This window comes from Rhizopus delemar, genomic scaffold, assembly GCF_000149305.1.
Source record: "Rhizopus delemar RA 99-880 supercont3.1 genomic scaffold, whole genome shotgun sequence".
In the NCBI taxonomy this organism is placed as follows: Eukaryota; Fungi; Mucoromycota; class Mucoromycetes; order Mucorales; family Rhizopodaceae; genus Rhizopus; species Rhizopus delemar.
The window spans coordinates 4400071-4422032 of NW_027137827.1; the positions used below are offsets into that span (position 1 = coordinate 4400071).

Genomic DNA, 21962 nt, shown 5'->3' on the forward strand with positions numbered 1-21962 from the left:
CATTAGCCGGAATATTATATTTAATTAACACACCTCTTTGGCGACTTTTCATGATAATAGTATGATATATAATTCAAAAGAATATTTATTTGAAAGAAAAGCTTATACTAGAATGGTGTTTTACTATAACAATTAATGATTTGGCGCTTAGAATGATTACAAAAGGCATAAAGATCACTAATGAGTACATCATTACAAGCATCGCCAATCCTGCTTGACAAATTTTCTTCATTCATAAGTTTATCACGCTTCATCTTCCCTTTAACTATTGCCCAAAATTGTTCAATGGGGTTCAATTCAAGCGAATAAGGAGATAGATACATGACTTTGTAGCCTTTACTTTCAATTTTACGTATCATCGGCTTAGATTTATGGATAGAAGCATTATCAATAACAATGTAATTTCCTTTAAAAGTTTGATCAAGATCCATGATAGCAAGAAGCTCGTTCATAAATTTGTGAAAGTGCGCTGTAGTTTTACCTTTTGGTACTGACTTATTATAGGCTGGGTCATCATCAACTTCTGGATCTGCTGTACCAATTTCAGTTGCAGATCTTTTCTTTCCATTATTAGACTTTATCCTTTTTTTTTGCAGTCTGTGTTTCGTTTCTTGGTAGAGGCTTTCTGATCGCAACATGGATGATACTAGACGAGTGAATAGCACCCATGATTGTATGAGATGTAGCTCTGGTTTTTGGTTGCTTTACTACTGCAGTGCTACCTTTTTTTGGCCACGCCCAATTATTTCTCATGTTGATATGAAAACCTGCCTCATCAATGAAGATGCAGTTTCTTGTATAATCCAGATCAGAATCTTTCCATCCCATGAACCACGCATATCTCGTCTGTAGGTTTTTCTATTGAGTTTCTAACCTCAGGTTCAAACGTCGGCTTTTTCACAGTGATGAGCATTGTGTTTCGCAAATGGGTATTCATTTGCGATTTTGAAATACCAAATCCTTCAAATCGCTCAGTCAAACTTTTTATAATGTCATCCGAATACAACTGAGGGTGGTTATCAAGAAGCTCGTTAATATACTTATTATGTTCTATTGTAAAAGAACTTTTCGGGCAGGAGTTTTGATCACTCCTTTTATATGCTATTTCTTCTATTTCTTCATAGATATACCACCATCTTAATACGGTACGATATTGATATTCAAATTTCGCGCAACTTTAGCAACTAGTCCATGCTCTTGAGGACTTTCGAGCATACGGTCAATGAACGTTTCCCGGGTGAAATCGCTGTAATCATTGTATGATTTCACTGGTGGGCTCAAATTGCTAAATTTCGGCTGCTTTTTAGCTGAAGACTCATTAGAAGTTTTCTCAGGACGCTTAGATTTCAAGTAAGTTTCCCGACTAGTTATTGTTTCAGGAACTATGTTGGAATCATCGAATTGCGTTAAATATCCTCCATTGGATCGTAAACTTTCTTGCCTTGTTCATTAAAAACGTTTTCCTGTCCATCTTCATAAAAAAAGAATTCATCATTATATTCTATTTTATCAAGAAGAGAAAAGGTATAAAAAAGTCGCCAAAGAAGTGTGCCAATTAAATGTAATATCCCGGCTAATGTTAATTGGCAAGTTACGACAATACAAACGTTGGCGAAGAAGAATCTGAAAATGTGGTACTAGCTCTCTGAGCCACGCTTTATTTTCCGTTAATATAACAAAAAATGCTTTTTCCCTTTTTCCCTAGAACTTTCAAGCTAAGCATATTATCAAGTTTTTCGAAAATTATTTTTAGGGATGGGAAATTACATATGACATATATAAACTAAGCTAGAAATATCTTCTGTACCATGGGGGAGGTACGTACCACATTTTCAGACTCTTCTTCGCCAACGTTTGTATTGGCAAGTTGTGACAAAAATAATCTAAACTCGTGACATTTATTTATGACTTAAGGCCAATTAGTTTTGAGAAAACGCCAAATTTCTTAAGTCTGACTGTACCGATTTATAAAAAAGGTGATTCCAATGATCCTAACAATCATAGACCAATTAGTCTCACTTCTGTACTGCGCAAACTGCTGGAACGTTGCCTTCTTCAATACCTTATCGACAATAGTCCTCCTTTAGACTTAACCCAAGGTGGCTTTCAACATGCTGGAGGTTCGTTGGATCAAGCATTCTGCCTAGCGGAAGCTTGCAATATTCTTCGCCGTTACCATCATATTACTCCAGTTCTCGCTTTCCTGGGTATAAAGTCAGTATACGATACTGTAGACCACCGCTATATATGGAAGACCCTAGAAACAACGACACCTAAAGCGCTTATTTGCCTGCTTCAAAATATTTTTGATGAGGTCCATATCGAAATTCTGCTTAATAGTGCCAATTCATTTCGTTTTCCCCCTAATATTGGTGTTCTTCATAGTTCTATCCTTTCATCTTTCATATATTCCATCTATATTAACGAATTTCCTAAACTGCTTCGTTCGCAACAACTATCATGAGAAACTTCCCCGACCCAATTAGTCCCACTTATCAACTGCCCTTTGTACGCAGACGACGTCGTACTCATCACTGACAAAGACCATAAGAGGAATCTGCTGCAAATAGGTGAAGGCGATAGCCACAATCTCGGCTAAAGGTGGAACCCAAATAAATGTGTAGTCCTGAAGCCCACGAATCAATCGCTAACTTATTATATTTACTGGGACCCACTTCTGACCCGATCTTCCTTTTCCTATCTTGGAGTTTCCATCTCTCCTGGTGGTTATCTACATACGTTTGAGCTTCTTACTAACAATATAAACAAATCACTGGCGACTATGAATCAGTTAGCTATACTTGGACTCAGTCCCAATGGTTTCAATCAATTACTACTCGCTTCTATAAGCGAATAGTTCGAGCCCAATTAGAATACGATCTTGCTATCAGTAAGGTTACCTCGTTTTTATTGGACAAACTGGAGAATGCCCAAAATACGTGCCTACGCAGAATGTTCGTTGATTCATGCAAGTCCTCTATAAAAGTAATGCTATAATTGACAAAGTTACCAACTATGACAGAGCTTACACATATTCTACAAGCACAATTTCTCTTACGCTCGTTATCATTATCGGACGACACCCTTCTGATGTGTCTATTGCCACATATACGCCTCTCAAAAAGCCACTCACATTGGTATGCTATATCAAAAACACCGCTGTTGAAACTATGTACACAGTATATTGACTCCCTAGATAAACGGCTATTAAAGAATATACGTCTACAATTTTTACAAGACAACTTGGAACAACGACGTGCTGCGCGCAACTCAGCCTTCTCTCGCTGTGCCGTCCTAAAATTTCTTTAGATCCAATCCTTTTGTTGCCGATGTCAAGAACTGAAAGAAACCAATCTGTATGCTGACGCCTTGGTTGGTTGCCTGGTTATAAAGCTGCTTCTTGTGTTCGCCACCCGTCGCAGCTTTTTACAAAACAGTATGTTATCTACTGCCTCGACATGCATCACCACTTTCAGGTACTGGAGGCTACAACTGATCCCCTATATTTCCTTTTCAATAAGCTACCTAATCGCAAACAGCGCTCCTTTCATACAAAACTAGTTTGGACGTCCAGATGGCCCATAATCTGCACTATCTTGCAGGAACTCGGCTACATATATCACCAAATAGAGCCACCACCACCACCAATAAATCCTGGAAAGCAACTGCTTGAATGGTTATCTAGACACCCACAACTGTATACATAACACTCGTTCCATTATCCCCTCAGCCACAGCATTTTTACCCTGGAGTCCAGAGGGGTTTTTAGCTACTTTTGTCGTCCAGAACTGATCAAGGCAAAAAAGATGTAATAAAACATCACGTGCCCAATTTGATTTTATATTTTATTAATGAATAAAAATTTCTTTAAACGTATAACATTAAGTTTACATTAGCACCCGTCGAACTCTGGATATTCATTATTCAAATAGAAATTTGATCAACTTCCTTATCCACATTGGTTATGAAACTGAGCTCCGTTCACAATTGAATAAGTTCAATATCACAGTCCGTGACGATTTCTATCCTTTAGATCCATCAATCATTCGCAACCCTACTCCCGTCAATGAATCCATTGACCGCAAAGTACAATCTGCTCACAAAGCATTCCTCCATAGAATCTGTGTCGTTCTCGTGCGATTCAGGCCTCCCATTTACAATGCTGTTGCCAACTTCTTTGTCCAGTCTGGCCTTGTTGACCTCGACGACTTAGCGTCATATGACCTTGCCTCACCATAAAAGTACCGCACAGGACATATCCTTAACCATGTATAGACTCTGTGGATAAATACCCAACATGTTCATCCAATTGCTTGCACCATTCTTTATGAACGCAACTACCTACTTCACATAAAAAGATCCGTCAACTTCGCCAGCCGACCTCACACTGATGTCTATGACACATCTTTCCCTCATTACTCATCCACATTGTTTTTCCTTTTTTGCCCTTGCTCCCATAAGGAATTTTTTAGTTTCTTTTACATTTCATTTGATCTGGCTTGGGCAATCATGGTGTCTTGAAAACGCCGCGTGCTCATTTAAGCCTATAAATAAAATGTCTTGTTCAAACGTATAACATTAAAGACATGGTATATCGCATCTTTATTTCATAATGTCGTATAATAAATTAAAGTCTGTGTATAAACAAACAAGTTTCTGTGATTGCACTACAAAGATCAAATTTTACTTGCTAAGCTTATATGTAAGATAGGACGAGCTTTTATTCTTTTACTTTCATATGTGTCCCTCATACGATCATTAGACACCAAAAATTACATTTTTCATTCTTTTTGGAATAAAACTTGTTCATCTAAAAAACAGGACGGATTTTTAATGCTATAAAAGAGATTTATTTTTTCTTTAAACTCTATTACTTTAATATGGATAGAGTAATGATTATTCCAATCAGTTCAAGGAAAAAAAAGACAAAGTAAAAAAATAGAATACAAATGCTGTGGATAGATTAGCTAATCAGATCAACTAAAGATTGTTTGTTTTTATATTTTTTATATGATTCGATGTTTTATTGCACTGAAATATCCAGTTCATCGTCATGTATCACACAAGCACTTGTAGAATTGATGAATATAAATAGCTCACACATTTATTATCCTGCTCTGTTTCATTAAATTATTTAAATCCTAACAGATAATAAAGAGCCTTATCCAATTTGACGTTATAAGCTAAACTCAAATAGAAGATAAGGACTTATCTTCCTTTCCGATTAATTACTGGTTGCGTAACAACTCATCCTCTCCATGAAAATTGTACGGTATATAAACGGGCTTTGAGTTACACAAAATACGCAAGCTGATATAAAACTCCCACCGTATTCCATCCCCTCCCCTTTTTTCTTTTTATTTTCTCACCCACAATGGCTCCAATCACTCAAGATTTAAAAGATTCTTTATTTCAAAAATCTTTAAAAGGTAAAGTTGTTAGCAATGGCATATTAATAGTATGGATTCGTCTTAATTTTATAAAATAGCAAAAGAATATTCTTATTCTCCTTATTCTAAATTTCGCGTGGGAGCTGCTCTTTTAGCTGAAGATGGAACTATAATCACAGGTAGACGAAAAGTACGATTAAAGAAAGATAAACTCATTATTTTAAGGCTGTAATATTGAAAATGCATCTTTTGGTAATTGTCTTGTACAATTTATTTAAAGAAGGTATGCTAATATATTCTTAGGTGGTGCTATTTGTGCAGAGAGAACAGCTTTTGTTAAGGCAGTGGTAATTATTTGTAAATGCCGATCTATCCATTTTGTTCAATATACTTCTGTAGAGTGAAGGTATTCATAAGTTTGTTGCTTTGGCTGTTTCTTCCGATCAAGAAGATTTTATTACACCGTGTGGAATATGCAGGTAATGATGCTATTTTCTGATTTACTTCTTTATATAACTTTCATTAGACAATTTATATCAGAATTCGTCTCTGAATCTTTACCAGTTTATCTTGTAAACACAAAAGGAGAACATCGAGAATATACATTTGGTCAATTATTACCGCTCGCATTCGGTTTAAATGCGGGTCAAAAGTACCTTCAAAATGCATGAAATGGATCTTTTTCCTTATAAAGCAATGTGACGGTCAATGCACTTTTTTCTCTCTTTTTTTTTCCAACAGGGGCTAAATAAAAGCTTTTACTTTTTAAATTACATGATGTTTCGCTGGGTGAAATCAAGTACTCGACTTTTTCTGGATGTTAAAAGATACAGCACCATAGCTGATTTACTTTCTGTTAGAAATACTGGCAATTTGACCGGGCAACAGAGGATGACTAGGCCTCCTGTTATGCGAGTTTTAAAACCAACAATCAATTCGGAACAACAACCAATAAAAGCTGCACCTTTAGGAAGACCACGAAGAGATGAAGAAATAGAAGCCAAATTTATTACGTTCGTAGACGAACAAGGCCAAGTACACAGTCGCTGTCGATTAAACCAAGTTTTGACCAAATTTGATCGATCACGCTATTTTCTGGTTGAAGTAGACCCCTCCGCTAAACCCAATCCTGTCTGTCGTCTGTTTGATAAAAAGACCTTGTTTGAAAAAGAGAAATCGAAAAAGAGAGGCAAAGTGAGCACACCTGAATCAGTGCTAAAGGAAGTCATGTTTGGTTGGAATGTGAGTGCGCACGATATGGAACACAAGTTGAACAAAGCCTGTCAATTTTTGGAGAAGGGAAATAAAGTCAAGATAGACATTGTTTATAAAAAAGGTCAAAATAGAGTCGATAAAGCAACACAACAAGAAGTCATAAAAACCGTTACTGACTTTATGGATAAATATAAACTCACAAAGAAACCTGTCATCAATGGACAAACTTGTATTATGCAATACGAAAGAAAATAATAAACAAAAAAAAAAAAAAAATAGCACCAGCATTTTTTACATGTTTTTTTGAATCAATTAAATGCGTCTATTTGTATAACTTTGGAAAACTCGTCTAAATAAATAGATTGTGAAATGTTGATCAAATCGATATTCGCGAATACGCATACATGAATGAGTGGCATTGGTTTATAGTTATTATAGTGGTAAACTACTATAAGAATACATGTTCTTGGTTAATTATTATGATTAAACAAAAATGATGAAGAAACAGAAATAAAGGTTCAAAATTTTTGATTTTTAACCTTCTACTTGTATCAAGTTATTGAATAGTAAGGATATAAGTATTGTTTAAGATAACTATGCAAAAGGAAATGTGGGAGAATGAAGGATGCTTGCCATTCCAGATCAATTTATTGTTAACCTTCTATGGGGTAATCTTGCCTGGACATAAATAACCAATCTTTGTTTTGATAAAGATACAGTCAAATACCATTCATGGAAAGAAAATATCCTTTCTTTAGTAATTTTTACTTGATTTACATGTACGCCATGCATCCAGCTGAATAGTACATCAAGCCACTACTACATTGCAGTCACAGCACTTTAATTTGAGCTACTTTTTTTTCCTCTTTTTACAACAATGGTAGTAGAAGAAAAGAAACGTAAACATAAAGACAATTCAGAAAAGAGTAAAAAAAAGCACAAGCTCAGAAAAAGTATCGAAACGTCTGCTTGTACAGAAATTTCCACCATAACAGCTTCTAATCATTCCTTTGAGCCAAATTCGTCATTTTCAGAAGTAGTTGCTAAAATATATATTCATTTGGCCCCCATATGGGCAGGAAAGGCAATGGAAGGAGTTAATGAACAGTTGAATGCATTTTTAATGAAGTAAGGTCTTTATATTGAAAAAAGGATATTTAATAAAACGTTTACAACTTTTGTGTAGACATGTTGCAGAGGTGGATGGTGTCATTCTCGCCCATTCAGATATCAAATTTGTATCAGATAAAGGAAAGGTCATGTATGATTCTCCTTTTTGTCACTTCTTCATATCTGTCAAGTTTCTTGTTTGGAAACCAAAAAAAGGCACAAAACTCGGTAAAGTGCTTGAAAGAGAAGAGAAAATTACAAGCTAACATGGAAGGAACAAATGATATAGTTGGACGTATCAATTTACAATCAGAAGATCATATTGGTTTGTTAATTTACGGCACTTTTAATGCATCAATTCCAAAATCACGTATACCTTCTTCTACTTATGAATGGAAAGTCAATGAGGAAGATGCTGCACTTGAACAAGAAGAGAATACGCCAGATGATGATGTTAGTAAAGTCTCTGAAGAAAGTACGACAGAGATCAGAAAGAGAACACAATACGGTGAATGGGTAAATAAAAACACAGGGGCAGGTATTGGCAGGGAGGATGGATCTCTTGAATTTGATGTTGTAGAGTAAGTGGTTTTATAGCCTTATCTTTAATAATTTGTTTATGTATTTACCTTACCGTGCTTTCTAGCGTTATTGAAGCCAACGATATCCTGACTGTTACTGGATCACTTTAGATTGTATATTTATATTTTTATTAATTCATTTCATATACACATGCCACAAAAAAAGAGGGTATTGCTGAGAAGGCTGCTTTGCTTTGCTCCTAGACTTATTGTATTGTTGCTTGTATTTTCATGCTTTAATATTTAAGTAGCATGATACCGGCACTATACAATAAAAGAGGTATTCTCACACCTTTATTATTTTCTTTTTAATCCATTTTTTTAAAAAACAGAAAGTACATTGATTAACAATGTGCTATCAAGTAAAACTTTAGTAGAATATTAAAAAAATACTATAAACCAACAGATGCAGTTTTATTGTACGTCTCAACATGCTTACCTAGCTGTCTCTGCATAATTTCATCACTTTGGCCTTTCTTTAGCCGTAAAATAATGACATTTTAAAACATATATTTATTTACATAAATTTTGGTTTGCTTGTAATAAGCGACTAACAGAATTTGTATTGAAATATCAGTCATCAGCTTCTAACGGTATTTTTCTGACACTTGCTTTCCCTTTCGACCAGAATTCTTCAATTGGATTTAAAAACGGTGAATAGAGTGGTAAATACAGTAGGTGAAAAAATATGAGCAACCTTTTCGCAAAATCAACATTTTTGTTATATTAAAAGATACATACCAAATATCTGCTTGAGACTCCTATGACATATTCTCGAGATTGTGTATCTTACTACAGTAAGGGTCTCGACCAGCTTAAATTATGAATGAAGATCATATGTTACATTTAGACTGACAAAAAATATAATGAAAGACTACATAGCATACTTATCTGAGGCTGTGACCATTCTTCATCATTTAAATATATATATGTATATATATAAGCAAATGCAACTTCAAAGACACTTTGCCTTTTTTTTTGTTTAATTTCTGTCGTTAATTTTCAACGCTATGCCTAAATCTATACCAATGGAAAAACAAGTCGACATAAACGATGCACTACCAAATAATAGGAAGCTAGAGGATATTTTAAATGAATACCACGTTCATTCTAGCACAGTTAAAGGGTATGCTAGAAAGCTTTTCCCCAAAAAGCCACACCTGCAGGCTAGCAGACATGCTATTGTCTCTAATGCCATGAGGCACTATGTCGTATCCTAACATACTTTAAACATGATTCATATTTAATTTATAAGAAATTAGGGTAGTGAGTACTTTATAAAAATTTATTACAGCCTTTTCTCTATTATTCGGTCATAACTAACCCCATTCCTTTAACTCAATACAAGTCGTTTTAATATAACTCTTGATACAATGAGACATAATGAAAAATAGACCTACTTAAGAAATTATAAATATTCTACTTGCATAACCAGGAACAGATCTTTATATTAAACTTTATTCATACTAGATCTACAGCTATAATTAATTAAAGTATCTTGAAAAGGATTTAATTAAATCTTTATGAAAAGAATATAAATACCAGATATAATAACATTGAATAAAAATATAACTTTTTAAGTCTTGTTGAATTTTATAGTCTTTTTATTCTTACGAGATAACACAGTATTTTTTTTATGGCTGTCTTTCCCATTTTAAAAAAACTTAAATATCAAGCATACCTGATCACTATAATATATTATGTGCATCTCGATTGCCTTAATTAGCTTATATAGTATCAAAACTCTAGCAAACGTTTACACTAATACAAAAAGATATGAAGACAAATCGAACAGAGGTCGCTCATATTTTTCACCTACTGTAGATATTTATAACCTCGATCTTCAATCAGTTTCTTGATCACTTTTGGTTTATGAGTAAGTGCATTATCCTTAATAGTACAATGACATTTCATTCAATGTGTATCCTGTACACTCATCACATTGGATAAGTAAGATAAGAAATGTTCGATTCTAATTCTAACTTTACCATTTACCTTTACTTCCTTACCATTAGTCTTTCTTTTTTTCACTGAGACTGCTTCTGTTTTTTTTAACTGATATATTGCATTTAAAATAGTGAAACACCTTTTCCTGTTGGTACTATGATCTTTGCAAGTTTGTCTTTCAATGAACGACCAAAGTTTCTCAGTATGCAAATTAAAGCCGGCTTTATTGACAAAAATGCACTTTTTAATAAAATTGAGGTCTTTCATACTCTGAAATTGTTCAATAATGGCTTTATGCAGAGCGATTACTCTATCAGAATCCCTTACTGCAGTTTTCTTCTCGCTTTTCAAGGTAAAATGGCAATTATTTACCAAATGCATATGTATAGCTGAAGTTGAGGTTTTCAAGCCTTCAAACTTTTCACAAACCTTTAAGCTTATCTAAGGTGGTAGTGGTATTTCCATTGATATAGTCTAAATAAAACCTTGAGTGTTCATCAGCTAGCTGCTACGAGGTCTCCCACAAGGCTTATTACACGCGTCTGGAAGAGGTATCTTTATATTATTATTATATTTTTTGATATAGCTTTGAACCGTACGAATGCTTATGCTGGTCAGTAAAGCCACGTGCTTAGTAGTAAAATTTCCTTCAATAACTAAATCAAAAAATTTCTCAATTCGATCATATATATGTTTCTGCCAAGGCCTTCTCAACTTAGCTTTTGGATACTGATGCTTTTCTTTAGTGTCATTGTTTCCACGAAAAGAAGAGTCACTTCAAGCATATCTGAATCGTCTTCTTCTTCAGACGGATTAACATCCATAAGACTACATATACTTAATAGAGGTTCACTTTCCACTGGCTTTATTTTTTCCACTACTCACTATTCAAATTAAAGCAATCCTTGTAGAACGCTTCATTCTCCTGTAAGTAGTCATATTTCTCCATGCTGACATCGGACAAAGAATCAACATCGTCTTCTCATATAAATTCGTTATCAATCGTATGTACATCAAAATCATTCATTATATTTACTATATTTTGTATTAAATAATGGAAAGTAACTAAAAAAGGACTACATTTTGGAGTTTAATTGTAGTTAAAGATTATTTCGTGGCGCAAACAATTTTTTTTAAAATATATATATATAGCAAGTTAAATCAAGAGTAAGTAAATCAAAATTATCAGAAAAAAGGATATTTCATTTTTTATTTTCAGGAACTGCAACCCTTCTCTTCCAAATTTGTACCAACTGCGTTACATTATACGTGCGCGACATTTTTGTAATAAATTTTAAAATAACTTTTTACTATTAATAATAAGAGATGAGATTGACTTTTTATTGGAAAAAAACAAAATTCCATTTAAAATGAGCATCAGAGAAACTGTTTATGCGTGTTCATTATGCAGTTTTGATACATCTTTAATCAACAATGCGAAGTTCTTGCTTACGGTCTTTAGCATAAATGTCTTTATATTTGTTGTAAATTCGTTGAAGTTCCTCAATATACTGCTTTTGAACTTTCAAAAGTTGTTCTTGAGTTGGTTCAGTTTGTCCTTCTTCTAATGAAGGAACAGGGATAGGTCTTCCAACTATACAAATATCATTAATATAAATTTATTTTTAGCACATGTCTATTTGTCTTATTTCTTACCGACTGTAGCAATTGGATGTCTAAAAGGAACAAGACCAACATCATCTAATAGAAAAGTAATTAATCACTTTGTTCAATACAGATAAAAAGGAGATACTTTACAATTAAAGACACCTCTTGCATGAAACAGAGGCATTGTGAACCCCATATAAGCTTTAAACTTTTTTTGAGCTTTATACAAGAAGCTGCCTTCTTCATTCTCAACCTGTTCATACAAATCGTTTTCACCAAATGAGAAAAGAGGGACTAGAGGAGCATTGTGACGAATAGCGATACGAATGAAGCCCAGGCGTTTTCTCAATACTAAATCATTCACACCTGGACGAGCATTGAGTGACTCTGCTGCACCACCAACAACAATTACGATTGATCGACCGGGGCCAGAAGAAAGGATGGTTTCACATGAACAACGTGAGACGGCTGCCATGCCAAGACTCATAATTAAGTCTCGATAAAATGGTATATTGAAATTTGATGTGAGCGTCAATAAGGAAGGTTTGATACCAGGAAACAATTTTGAAAATCCAGTAGCTTCAGTTGCAAAGTTAGCAAAGGCACCCATTGAAATGATACCGTGAGGATGATAGCCTAATACATAATTCTCTGTAGGATCTAAATCTGCTTCCTATATATAAGAAAAGAAAAAATAAAAATAAATACATAATTTGAGTAATTTTTTTTTTTTTTTTTTTTTTTTTTTTTTGGAATTTGACCTTTATCAATTTGACAGGAAAATAGCTCGCAAAATATCTCCAAATAGCCCAATGACGTGTGCTTTCAAACCGTCTTCCGCCATTTTCTGGCGCTTTATCAAAGTATAAAAACGACGCATAAGCAATGAGCACTGGCCAGAATATCATGTAAGTGGATAAACCAATAAATAAAAGACAACAGGATAATGCAAGGATCATCCAAATACAAACTGCCAGCATTTGAAGACGTCTTTCTAAAGGAATACCTGTCAAAGGCGCCCAGCGAATATGATGATGCTCTGTACTCAAAGAACTTGATTCTGTTTTTATTGTTGGTGTTGTTATAGTTGCTGTCACACTTTTAGCTTCCATATTATATAAAAGAGAAGAGAGGGAAAAAAAGTGCGTGGCTGGAAATAAACTGTAAAATATAAAACATTTGTACTACACTAAAAATAGTAAATCACATGCTGCTCATTAAAAACTGGAGGTTCTTGCTTCTCCGGCTTTGGTATTGTTTTTTTTTTTGGTTAAAGTTTGCGGATTGCAATTTTTTTTTTGCCTTTGTTGGCCAATCGTATGTTCAATTCTATTTGAAATGGGCCATCTTTACCACCATATAAGCACTTGTAAAAGACCTCCACATGGTCAGCTTCTTCTAGATTAGCTCTTAAAGTCTTAAAGATGTTGCCATGCTCCAAATATTGTTTCATTGACCTTTTTTACACTTGATTCCAAAAGGTTTTCTGGTTGCACTTGTTCAATATGGAGTAAAGTAAAGTAGGGGCGAACGGATGTGATAAACACCTCGCGCTCAATGGACTTTATAAATAATCTGAAATTTAATTTTTTTTTCTGCAATTTAATGCCACTGGAAATAGTTGAAGAATATTAAGTCGGTAATATTCCCTTGAAACTTGACGTTTTACTCAAGTATTGCGTACGCCAGAAAAAAAAAAAAAAAAAAAAAAACTTGAAATCCCTGACTTTACATTGATTTTACAAAAAAAAAAGAGAAGCATTCGCATTTTACTTGATATGATAGGTTGGCTTTTTTTTAATTATCACAACTTTAGTTATCGTTATTGGACGACATCATGCTTACTCATATGCTTCTTTACATTTTTATTTGTAGAAAACCTTATCATTTAATACACTTCATTGGCTTAAAAAACACTATATTGGGCTTTAAATTATGCTTTTTATTGGATAAAAAAAATTATATTGAAATACGATTTTTATAATTCTTTACGCCTTTTGAATGGCCAAATACTATACCATTTCAACCTTTTGGCGAAATAACATAGCAATCATCCATTTATCCATCAGTGAGCATCTTTCTTTTTTTTAACTTACCTTGTTTGATGTGTAATAAATACAATTAAGTTCAATAAAGCCCTTGTAAGTTGCCTATCTTGAAAGAGCCTTTGGATGGTTATACGCATAAAGGATCAGCTGCAAAGTACATAGAACAGAAGGACTACGGATGAGCTACAGGATAATTACAAAATAATCTTCAGGTTAAACATCTTGTAGAGCATCGTATGAGAGTTTTACTTATATTTAAGCTTCATTTTGGCAATATAAACCCTATAAAGCCATTGGTAATTTTGTAAAGCATTTTCTAAATATAAGAATGAGTAAAATTTGTTTTAGCAGCAGTAAAGCTACCCACGAAAACGCCATAAAAGTATAAACAGAAGCATATCAGAACATGTTATACAGCCGTAAAGAACAAGCTATTAAAGAAATGAAATATATTTAGTAGACAGAACATTAAACATTTTGATTTATCAGATTATTCCAAAATTAAACGAGATAAAAAATTTTCTTTTATTGTATGCAATCAGCAGCTATATATATATTGTATCTTGTTAAACGAGGGTTTTGATTATTAGCATGAATTATTCTAAGTCAAGTTTCAGTGTAACTAATCAATGGATTGACCACATTTCCTTGGCTTACAGCTTTAATATATGATCCATGAAAATAAGCCTTTTAGCCTTGCACGTACCTACTTGGATGATTTATACTATTTGTACTTTTTACCTGAAACATGAAGAGGACCTAAAGCAAATAAATTTTAAATTAGATACTTTACTGAAATTTGAGATATTTGCAGATAATAAATTTGAAAATTAAAAGGGAAATAGTGCTTGAAAAACTAGTGAATGAGTTTCTATGTAACCTCTTTATTAGATTTCAAGACGAGAGAGAACCCATTTAATCAAATTACTGTAATAAGTTGTTTTTTCAAGCCAGAGAGGAGAGAGAAAGAAAGAACCGGACAGGAACTAAGAAGCTTGGATAGACAACTAAAAGAGGACAAGAGAGGGTGGCGTTAAGGGCATGAAGGTGTGAACTGCAAATAGGACTTACGACAGTTGATAAGTAAGAACGAGACAAAGATAAGTAAAGATGGGAATAGATCGACAGTCTAATAGAGAGAATTATTTAGGAAAGGGGGAGTTTTAGGTAAAAAATAGTATAACAACAAAGATAAAGAAATACTGTTAGAACTTGGTATCTCTTTATTAAGTTAAGATAACTAAGATTGAATATATTAAATTCTACATGTAAAAAGTGAGAGTATTTATAGACATGATACGGATAAAGAATTAGGACAGATTTATGGTCAATTCGACAGAATAAATGATTACTATTTCTAATTGATTTATCCAAGAGAATAAAAAGGAACAAGAGAGGACGAGACTCGATAAAGAGATTGTTTTATTTAATAAGAAAATTGTACTCTATTTATACTTTTCATACACGGATAATATTTCATGTCATGGATTAATAATTAATGAGTATGATATAGCCGATGACAAATAGATAAGGGTTACGTGTTCTCCCATTGTTATATTTGTCATAGAATACTCGTATATGATTGACTGCGGCTGACTGTGATTTAGTTCCTGGATTTAATATAATTTAACCGTGCAATTACGCAGCATCTTATCATGTAGCTTATTAATACTGTTTTCATATCGAGTTATGAATGATGGATACATTACTAATTATTAGTTTAGCCTGTTCTTAGCTTGTATCGTATTTACCCCATTAAATACTTATTATTTGTATGAGATTACTCAAATCTTATATAAGAAATAACAAATACTGAATACATAATATTATATATTACATATTCTCTAAGACTCATTTACAATATTAACCATATACTATTAAATTCTGAGTTTATTATATTTTTTTTTTTTTTTTTTTTGAGAAAGTTTTATGGCAATGAGCAGGTAGCAACGAAGTGTGCAATTTTGCCCGAGCCAGTTATGGATGTAAGAAAATAAAAACCTTCTTAGGGGACAAGAAGGGAAAAAAGGGAAAGAAAAGGAAAAAGAAAAGAGCAAATTATTTGAAATATAAATAAATATAAGAGGAGGAAGAAAGAAAAAGTAAATAGAAACACAAATTTAATACAAACCAGATCAAGTACCAGAAAGACTCACACTATTACTTGGATAACCAATTCAACAGTTTGACACCAGGATTAACAGGAGGAGGAGGGCACCCATCATGAAAATAATAATCCAGTTCATGGAGAATCGTACAAAGGATAGGCTATAGAGTAAACCAGCTATGAGAAGCAGTAGGACGAGGTTTATGTAATGGTAGCTAATTAAGAGGGAAAGAGATTGGATCTTCAATTGAGTTAGGCAAGTACAGACGATGATGAATATGTAGACAGTCAAAATCCCTGTCGACGACTCCAGTTATGATAAGGATGGAAGATGCATTCTTTAGGTTTACCACCAGGTAACCAACCAAGACGCCAGCGAAGAACACGACTACGTTCAGAACAAGTCATCGGTAACCAAAGGATAGGATCCAATATTAACCATATATTTTTTTTGTAGGGGCTCTAGGCCAAATTTATTAATAAATAGATATAATATTTAAAAGTCACGTGTGAAACAGCGGTGAACTTTTATACATCAAGGAAAACGTGTAAATTCAATAATGGAGTCGGTAATTACATTGCAGAGGGCACCGTATCAGATCGCATGGAAGTGATAAGTACCGTAATTTGTTGGTATGTAATCATTGAGTCAAAAGGAGTGTTATCAAAAATAAAACGCCAATGTGCCTTCCAGATACCAAGAAAAGCACAACCAATTATACTATCATTTTGAATGAGTCGTAATTTTTGACGAGGAAAGATCAAATTATACAGAGCGTTAGCTATATCTAATAGTGGCACGTCATGGACACCAAAAAATTGTTTCCAAAGTAGCCGCCAAATGATCAATTTGCTCGGACAACGAAAGAGGAAGTGGTCTGAGTTTTCAGGTGTAGAAGGGTCGCCACACAAACGACAATGTGAGTCACAGATGTTGGGCACTAAGGCTTGCACTCGTTCAGCATTGGGAAATTTCCTATGAAGTAGTCGGTACCACGGAGTTCGGATAGCCAACGGAATATCCATGTACCAAAACCGTTTCCAAAAAGAGGAGGATCTTGTGTGGCCTAAAGTGCCAGCAAGGGACTGTTTAATTTTCTCGAGATGCGCTTGTCTAAAGGCCTTTGGTGTAATTACCGACTTGTTTGGATCAATTAGCGGGTCCACCAAAGCACTGCAAAAAGTGTCAAAAGTACGATATCCAGTATTTACAGAATCAGAATCCGAAGAACGTGGAAGACATAACCGCGCAAAAAAAGGTAGTAATGTTACTTCGCCAGACTGTATCCACCGTAAAAGTTTCAAGATGTGTTATCTCGTAAGAATAAAAAAGACTATAAAATTCAACGAGACTGAAAAAAGTTATATCTTTATTTAATATTATACTGTCTGGTATTTATACTATTTTCATGGAGGTTTAATTAAATCCTTTTCAAGATACTTTAATTAATTATAACTGTAGATCTAGTGTCAATAAGTTTTAATGTGAAAATCTGTTCCTGGTTATACAAGTGGACTGTTTTATAATTATTTCTTCAGTAGATCTGATCTTTCATTTATGTTGCATTGCATCAGGAGTTATATTAAAAGCTTGCATTGAGTTAAAGGAGTGGAATTAGTTATGACCGAATAATAGAGAAAAGACTGTAATAAATCTTTGTAAAGCATTCATTACTCTGATTTCTTATAAATTGAATATGAATCATGTTTAAAGTATGTTGGGATACGACACAAGATACGATATTTTCCAATGATCAGTGAAGAATGTCCTTGGCTGGATGACAATGGAATAAGACATTGAAGTACAGGATCGAAGAAAAAGGCATCTTTAACAAGAACTGTGTCAAAGGAGTGTTGAACTGAAGGTTTGATCTGAGCAGACCATGACACTGTAGCCGACAATGGAAGTGAAAGACAAAAGTCAGATGTCAATTGAGGAGGCTGGTCCAAAGGAACATTCAATTTCTTGGAGACCGTAGCTCTGTCAAAAAGACTATCGAAGGCACGATAAAGGATGGAGCAGAGTCCAGGCCGATATTCATGCAACAAACCACGCCGTAGAGCTGGGAAGATGAAAGGCAATCGTCGATCTAAGAGCGGTAAAGTAGACATACTTTCCATGTGAGCACCAATCCATCGTACAGTCAGCGGAGTAGGATTGTTTTCATGAAGAAGTGGAGTCAGCCACCGAAACTGTAAGGCCAACTGTTGGATAGCCGGATTCAAAACACCTAAACCACCTTGTTTGAGAGGGAGTTGAAGAACATCAAAAGAAACAGGTGGAAAGACTCTAAACATAAGAAATTCACGGTAGATGGATCCAATAGTACCAAGCAGACGTTGCGGAAACCATGAAACACGCAGTATATGCCATAGTGTAGACAAAATCAAAACGTTGAGCACAGTCGCACGCCCTCGAACCGAAAGTAGGCGTTGTTTGTGAATATCACAAGCATGCTTAATTTTAGTAATCAAGCGATCTTGAAATACTTTTTTCTGTGAAGAAGAAGTAGCCAACGGATAGCCGAGATATATAAGCGGCTCTGAATCATTGCGGACATGCCATTTTGTAATCCCATGTTCTTGAAGAGCCGGCAACCAGTGTGGATGCGGTCGACCAGAAACAGAAAAAGCCACAGTTTTGTCATAGTTCATTTTCGCGTTAGACGCTTGATTATAACACTGTATCAGTTGTTGTACAGTAGGTCACAAAACTGCTGCAAGGAATTGCAAAATTGCAGTTTTAATGCTGATTGTCTATGAATACTGCACGAATCTATCTCAAACTTTGAATGTTTATAGCCCAATAGAAAGGTCATCTACTGGTAGGATATCAGATACAGGCAACGATTATTGGTGGAATTTGATAATGTTAAAGACGGAGTTATACACGACTGGCTTTTTTTGCATTTTTACGTATGTTAAAGACGACACATTTTAATTCGGCCTATCCGGTTGTTATCATAATAATTCACATTCTTGGCAAGATAAGAATGTTAGCAGTATATAAAAGTGCTTACAATTTCTATATTTTATGTTTTAAATTCTTTTACTTCCATTATTTCTATTATTTATCTTTTTATTTATTGGATGCCTAAACGATTGTCAGAAGAGAAAGTAAATGACCTCAGGTCAGCACTAACTGGATCAGCATCAACCTATGATATTGCTAAGGAGATTGGTGTGCGTGAGTCAACTGTTAGTAGATATTCTAGAAGACTTTTTTCAAGTAGGACAATAAGCACAGGTGGCAGGCCTACAGTAGTCTCCAAAGTAACAAAGCGGTTAATCAAAAGAAAGGTCATCGAAGGGGCTCTAAAGACTGCCAAAGAGGTACACCGGGAGTTAGTTGGACTTGGCTATGATATCTCATACCAGTCAGCAATTAGAGTACTGAAATCAATGGAGTTCCATTTGTCGAGAAAAAAAAGAAGCCATTTCTTACAAAAGCACACATGCAGCATCGGTTAGAATGGGCCAAGAAGCATCGGAATTGGACAGTGCAAGATTGGCGGCAAGTTGTCTTCTCTGATGAAACCAAGATTAATGTATGGGGCTCTGATGGCTGTAAGTATTACTGGAAAAGACCAAGCGATCCTCTTCAGCCTCATCATCTAGACTTTACAGTCAAGCATGGAGCCGGTAAATTGATGATGTGGGGCTGTATAACCTCTGAAGGACCAGGATATGCTTGCCAAATTTACGATGGTAACATGAACTCTGATGCTTACCAGCATATTTTGAACACTACGCTTCGCGATACCATGGAATACTACAATTTCAACTGGTCCAATACTTACTTCCAGCATGATAACGACCCGAAGCACAAGGCAAAATCTACAATTGCTTGGTTAAATAATCACAAAGTGCGCTACATTAGCGATTGGTGTCGTATTTACCTTAATAATTTTCTTAATGTCGTGTGAGATCACTCAAAAGATTCTTCAACTAATAATTTGACTGTATATCATATATAGCCCAAAGTGCTATATACGATAAACAGCCCACACAATTTATACCGTACTACCTCGGACCCTAAATCACATTATTATATTCTAAGACGTAATTTGTATTGAATGGGCTCTCTCTCTCGTCCTTACTCAATAAAGAGGTTCAAGAGACTCATCGATTTTTCGACTTATTTTATTACTTTTATTAATCGAGAGAAATAACACGCCTATTCCACAATTGGCCAGCTCAGAGTCCGGACTTAAATCCTATTGAACATGTATGGCACCAACTGAAGTTGAAGCTTAGCTGTTACGAACGTAGAGCAAAAAATGTGGATGAGCTTTGGGAACGGGTAGAAAAAGTATGGAATGGCTTTGATAAAGAGCTTTGCCAAAGGTACATTGATAGCATGCCGGCAAGAATTCAAGAGGTTATCAATAAGAAAGGCGGCCCAACTAAATATTAATAAAAAAATTCATTCTGTTCAAATTTTCGTTTCTTAAATTTTCAAATTGCGCACTTCATATTTCCTTTAATACTTATTCAATTGGGCTTAAGTTCATATGGTTTTTTCAAGACACATGCCACATTTACTATGTAAGAACACAGGTAGCCTGTGCTATTGTGGCAGGATGTGCACCACAAAAACCGACAAAAATGGAATCTTTGCAGCAGTTTTGTGACCTACTGTACGTATCAAGAAAGCCTAGCATATTATGGTTTGAAACATTGTGATGTTTTGTTTCAACATGACAATGACCCAAAGCACAAGTTAAGGCATACCACTAACTGGTTATCTGGTAATGGGATATCGGTATTAAAAGATTGGCCGCCACAAATTCCCGATCTAAATCCTATTGAACATGTTTGGCGACAGTTAAAGTCAAAGCTGTCTCAATACGATACCACACCAAGAAGCATAGACGATCTCTGGAAAAGAATCGATAAAGAGTGGAACTCTTCTACTGAAAGTGATATGCAGCCATACTATGAAAGCATGCCAAAACGAATTGCTGCTGTTATCAAAAGACGAGACAATTATACGAACTTTTAGGTTTTAATCACTTTTATGGTTTTTTTAAAAATATCTATTCTTATAAATAAAAGCTTGGTTCTCCCTCATTTTTGGCAATGCAATGATTAAACTTTGCACAATTTGCAACATTTAGTACGCCTTCCATCTGATATAGTTTCATAGATATTGCAACTGTAATAAGCAAGTAATGGTAGCTTATAGCTGAAAAAAAGTTTTGTGCACCAGTTTTGTCCGCTACTGTAGTTGATTTCATTCTGCTTCTTTATAAATGATATTGGTTCTTTAACTGGATGTAGTACCACCATTGATGCATCAGGAAGTGCGACTGTCCATGTACTATCAAACCAATCAGGTTTTGGCTTTACTTGCTTTAACCATGAGTTCCCCAGAATGATATCAAACTTCGATTCAAAAACGAAGGCCTTGAAAGTGCTAATAAAATTCTTTTCCTCTCCCCTTATTTCCATCTTGCATGTACAGTAGGTCACAAAACTGCTGCAAGGAATTGCAAAATTCAGGTTTTACAGCTGCTTTTCCATGGGTACTGCACCAAACTATCTCAAACTTTGACTGTTTGTACCTCAATAGAAAGTGCATTTATTCGTCGATTATCGGATATGGGCAATGGTTATTGGTGGAATTTGAGATCGCTAAAGGTAGTATTATGAACATTCGACATTTTTTTACTTGTTCACATATGTTTTAAATGACGAATTTTAATACGACCCAACCGGTTGCTATCATAATTTTTCACATTCTTGACATGATTAGAATGATGCCAGTATATAAAAGCGCTTACAATTCCTTTATTTTAAATTTTATATTCCTTTGTTTAAATTATTTCTCTTTTTTACCCTATCGTCAATCGCATGCCTAAACGGCTGTCAGAGGAGAAAATAAACGATTACAAACAGGCATTAACCGCATCCACATCAATGTATGATATTTCCAAGGAGCCTGGATTACATT

The 21962-nt window shown here is 34.7% G+C and overlaps 9 protein-coding genes across 9 annotated transcripts; 6 read left to right on the forward strand and 3 right to left on the reverse strand.

Moving 5' to 3' along the window:
• Positions 1–24: 24 nt before the first annotated feature.
• RO3G_01702 (uncharacterized protein) lies at positions 25–913 on the reverse strand (the record flags this gene model as incomplete). Its single annotated transcript, XM_067656293.1, has 3 exons — positions 25–44; positions 341–560; positions 875–913. The coding sequence occupies 3 exons, from the start codon at positions 911–913 to the stop codon at positions 25–27; spliced, it is 279 nt and encodes a 92-aa protein (XP_067512394.1).
• A 2525-nt stretch (positions 914–3438) lies between these two features.
• RO3G_01703 (uncharacterized protein) lies at positions 3439–4239 on the forward strand (the record flags this gene model as incomplete). The annotated part of the gene is made up of 2 exons (XM_067656294.1): positions 3439–3476; positions 3897–4239. 2 exons carry the CDS (start codon positions 3439–3441, stop codon positions 4237–4239), a joined length of 381 nt encoding a protein of 126 aa, XP_067512395.1.
• Positions 4240–5374: 1135 nt separating this feature from the next.
• On the forward strand, positions 5375–6061 carry RO3G_01704 (cytidine deaminase; the record flags this gene model as incomplete). The annotated part of the gene is made up of 6 exons (XM_067656295.1): positions 5375–5429; positions 5489–5569; positions 5616–5642; positions 5694–5737; positions 5790–5869; positions 5917–6061. The coding sequence occupies 6 exons, from the start codon at positions 5375–5377 to the stop codon at positions 6059–6061; spliced, it is 432 nt and encodes a 143-aa protein (XP_067512396.1).
• Positions 6062–7482: 1421 nt separating this feature from the next.
• Positions 7483–8407, forward strand: RO3G_01705 (uncharacterized protein; the record flags this gene model as incomplete). The annotated part of the gene is made up of 4 exons (XM_067656296.1): positions 7483–7733; positions 7792–7943; positions 8005–8296; positions 8362–8407. 4 exons carry the CDS (start codon positions 7483–7485, stop codon positions 8405–8407), a joined length of 741 nt encoding a protein of 246 aa, XP_067512397.1.
• Positions 8408–10399: 1992 nt separating this feature from the next.
• Positions 10400–11414, forward strand: RO3G_01706 (uncharacterized protein; the record flags this gene model as incomplete). Its single annotated transcript, XM_067656297.1, has 4 exons — positions 10400–10595; positions 10830–10856; positions 11089–11170; positions 11396–11414. 4 exons carry the CDS (start codon positions 10400–10402, stop codon positions 11412–11414), a joined length of 324 nt encoding a protein of 107 aa, XP_067512398.1.
• Positions 11415–11667: 253 nt separating this feature from the next.
• Positions 11668–12963, reverse strand: RO3G_01707 (uncharacterized protein; the record flags this gene model as incomplete). The annotated part of the gene is made up of 4 exons (XM_067656298.1): positions 11668–11837; positions 11900–11944; positions 12002–12524; positions 12613–12963. 4 exons carry the CDS (start codon positions 12961–12963, stop codon positions 11668–11670), a joined length of 1089 nt encoding a protein of 362 aa, XP_067512399.1.
• Positions 12964–17677: 4714 nt separating this feature from the next.
• RO3G_01708 (uncharacterized protein) lies at positions 17678–18304 on the reverse strand (the record flags this gene model as incomplete). Its single annotated transcript, XM_067656299.1, has 1 exon — positions 17678–18304. One exon carries the CDS (start codon positions 18302–18304, stop codon positions 17678–17680), a length of 627 nt encoding a protein of 208 aa, XP_067512400.1.
• A 1157-nt stretch (positions 18305–19461) lies between these two features.
• RO3G_01709 (uncharacterized protein) lies at positions 19462–19932 on the forward strand (the record flags this gene model as incomplete). Its single annotated transcript, XM_067656300.1, has 1 exon — positions 19462–19932. The coding sequence occupies one exon, from the start codon at positions 19462–19464 to the stop codon at positions 19930–19932; it is 471 nt and encodes a 156-aa protein (XP_067512401.1).
• Positions 19933–20325: 393 nt separating this feature from the next.
• Positions 20326–21011, forward strand: RO3G_01710 (uncharacterized protein; the record flags this gene model as incomplete). Its single annotated transcript, XM_067656301.1, has 2 exons — positions 20326–20387; positions 20663–21011. 2 exons carry the CDS (start codon positions 20326–20328, stop codon positions 21009–21011), a joined length of 411 nt encoding a protein of 136 aa, XP_067512402.1.
• Positions 21012–21962: the final 951 nt, after the last annotated feature.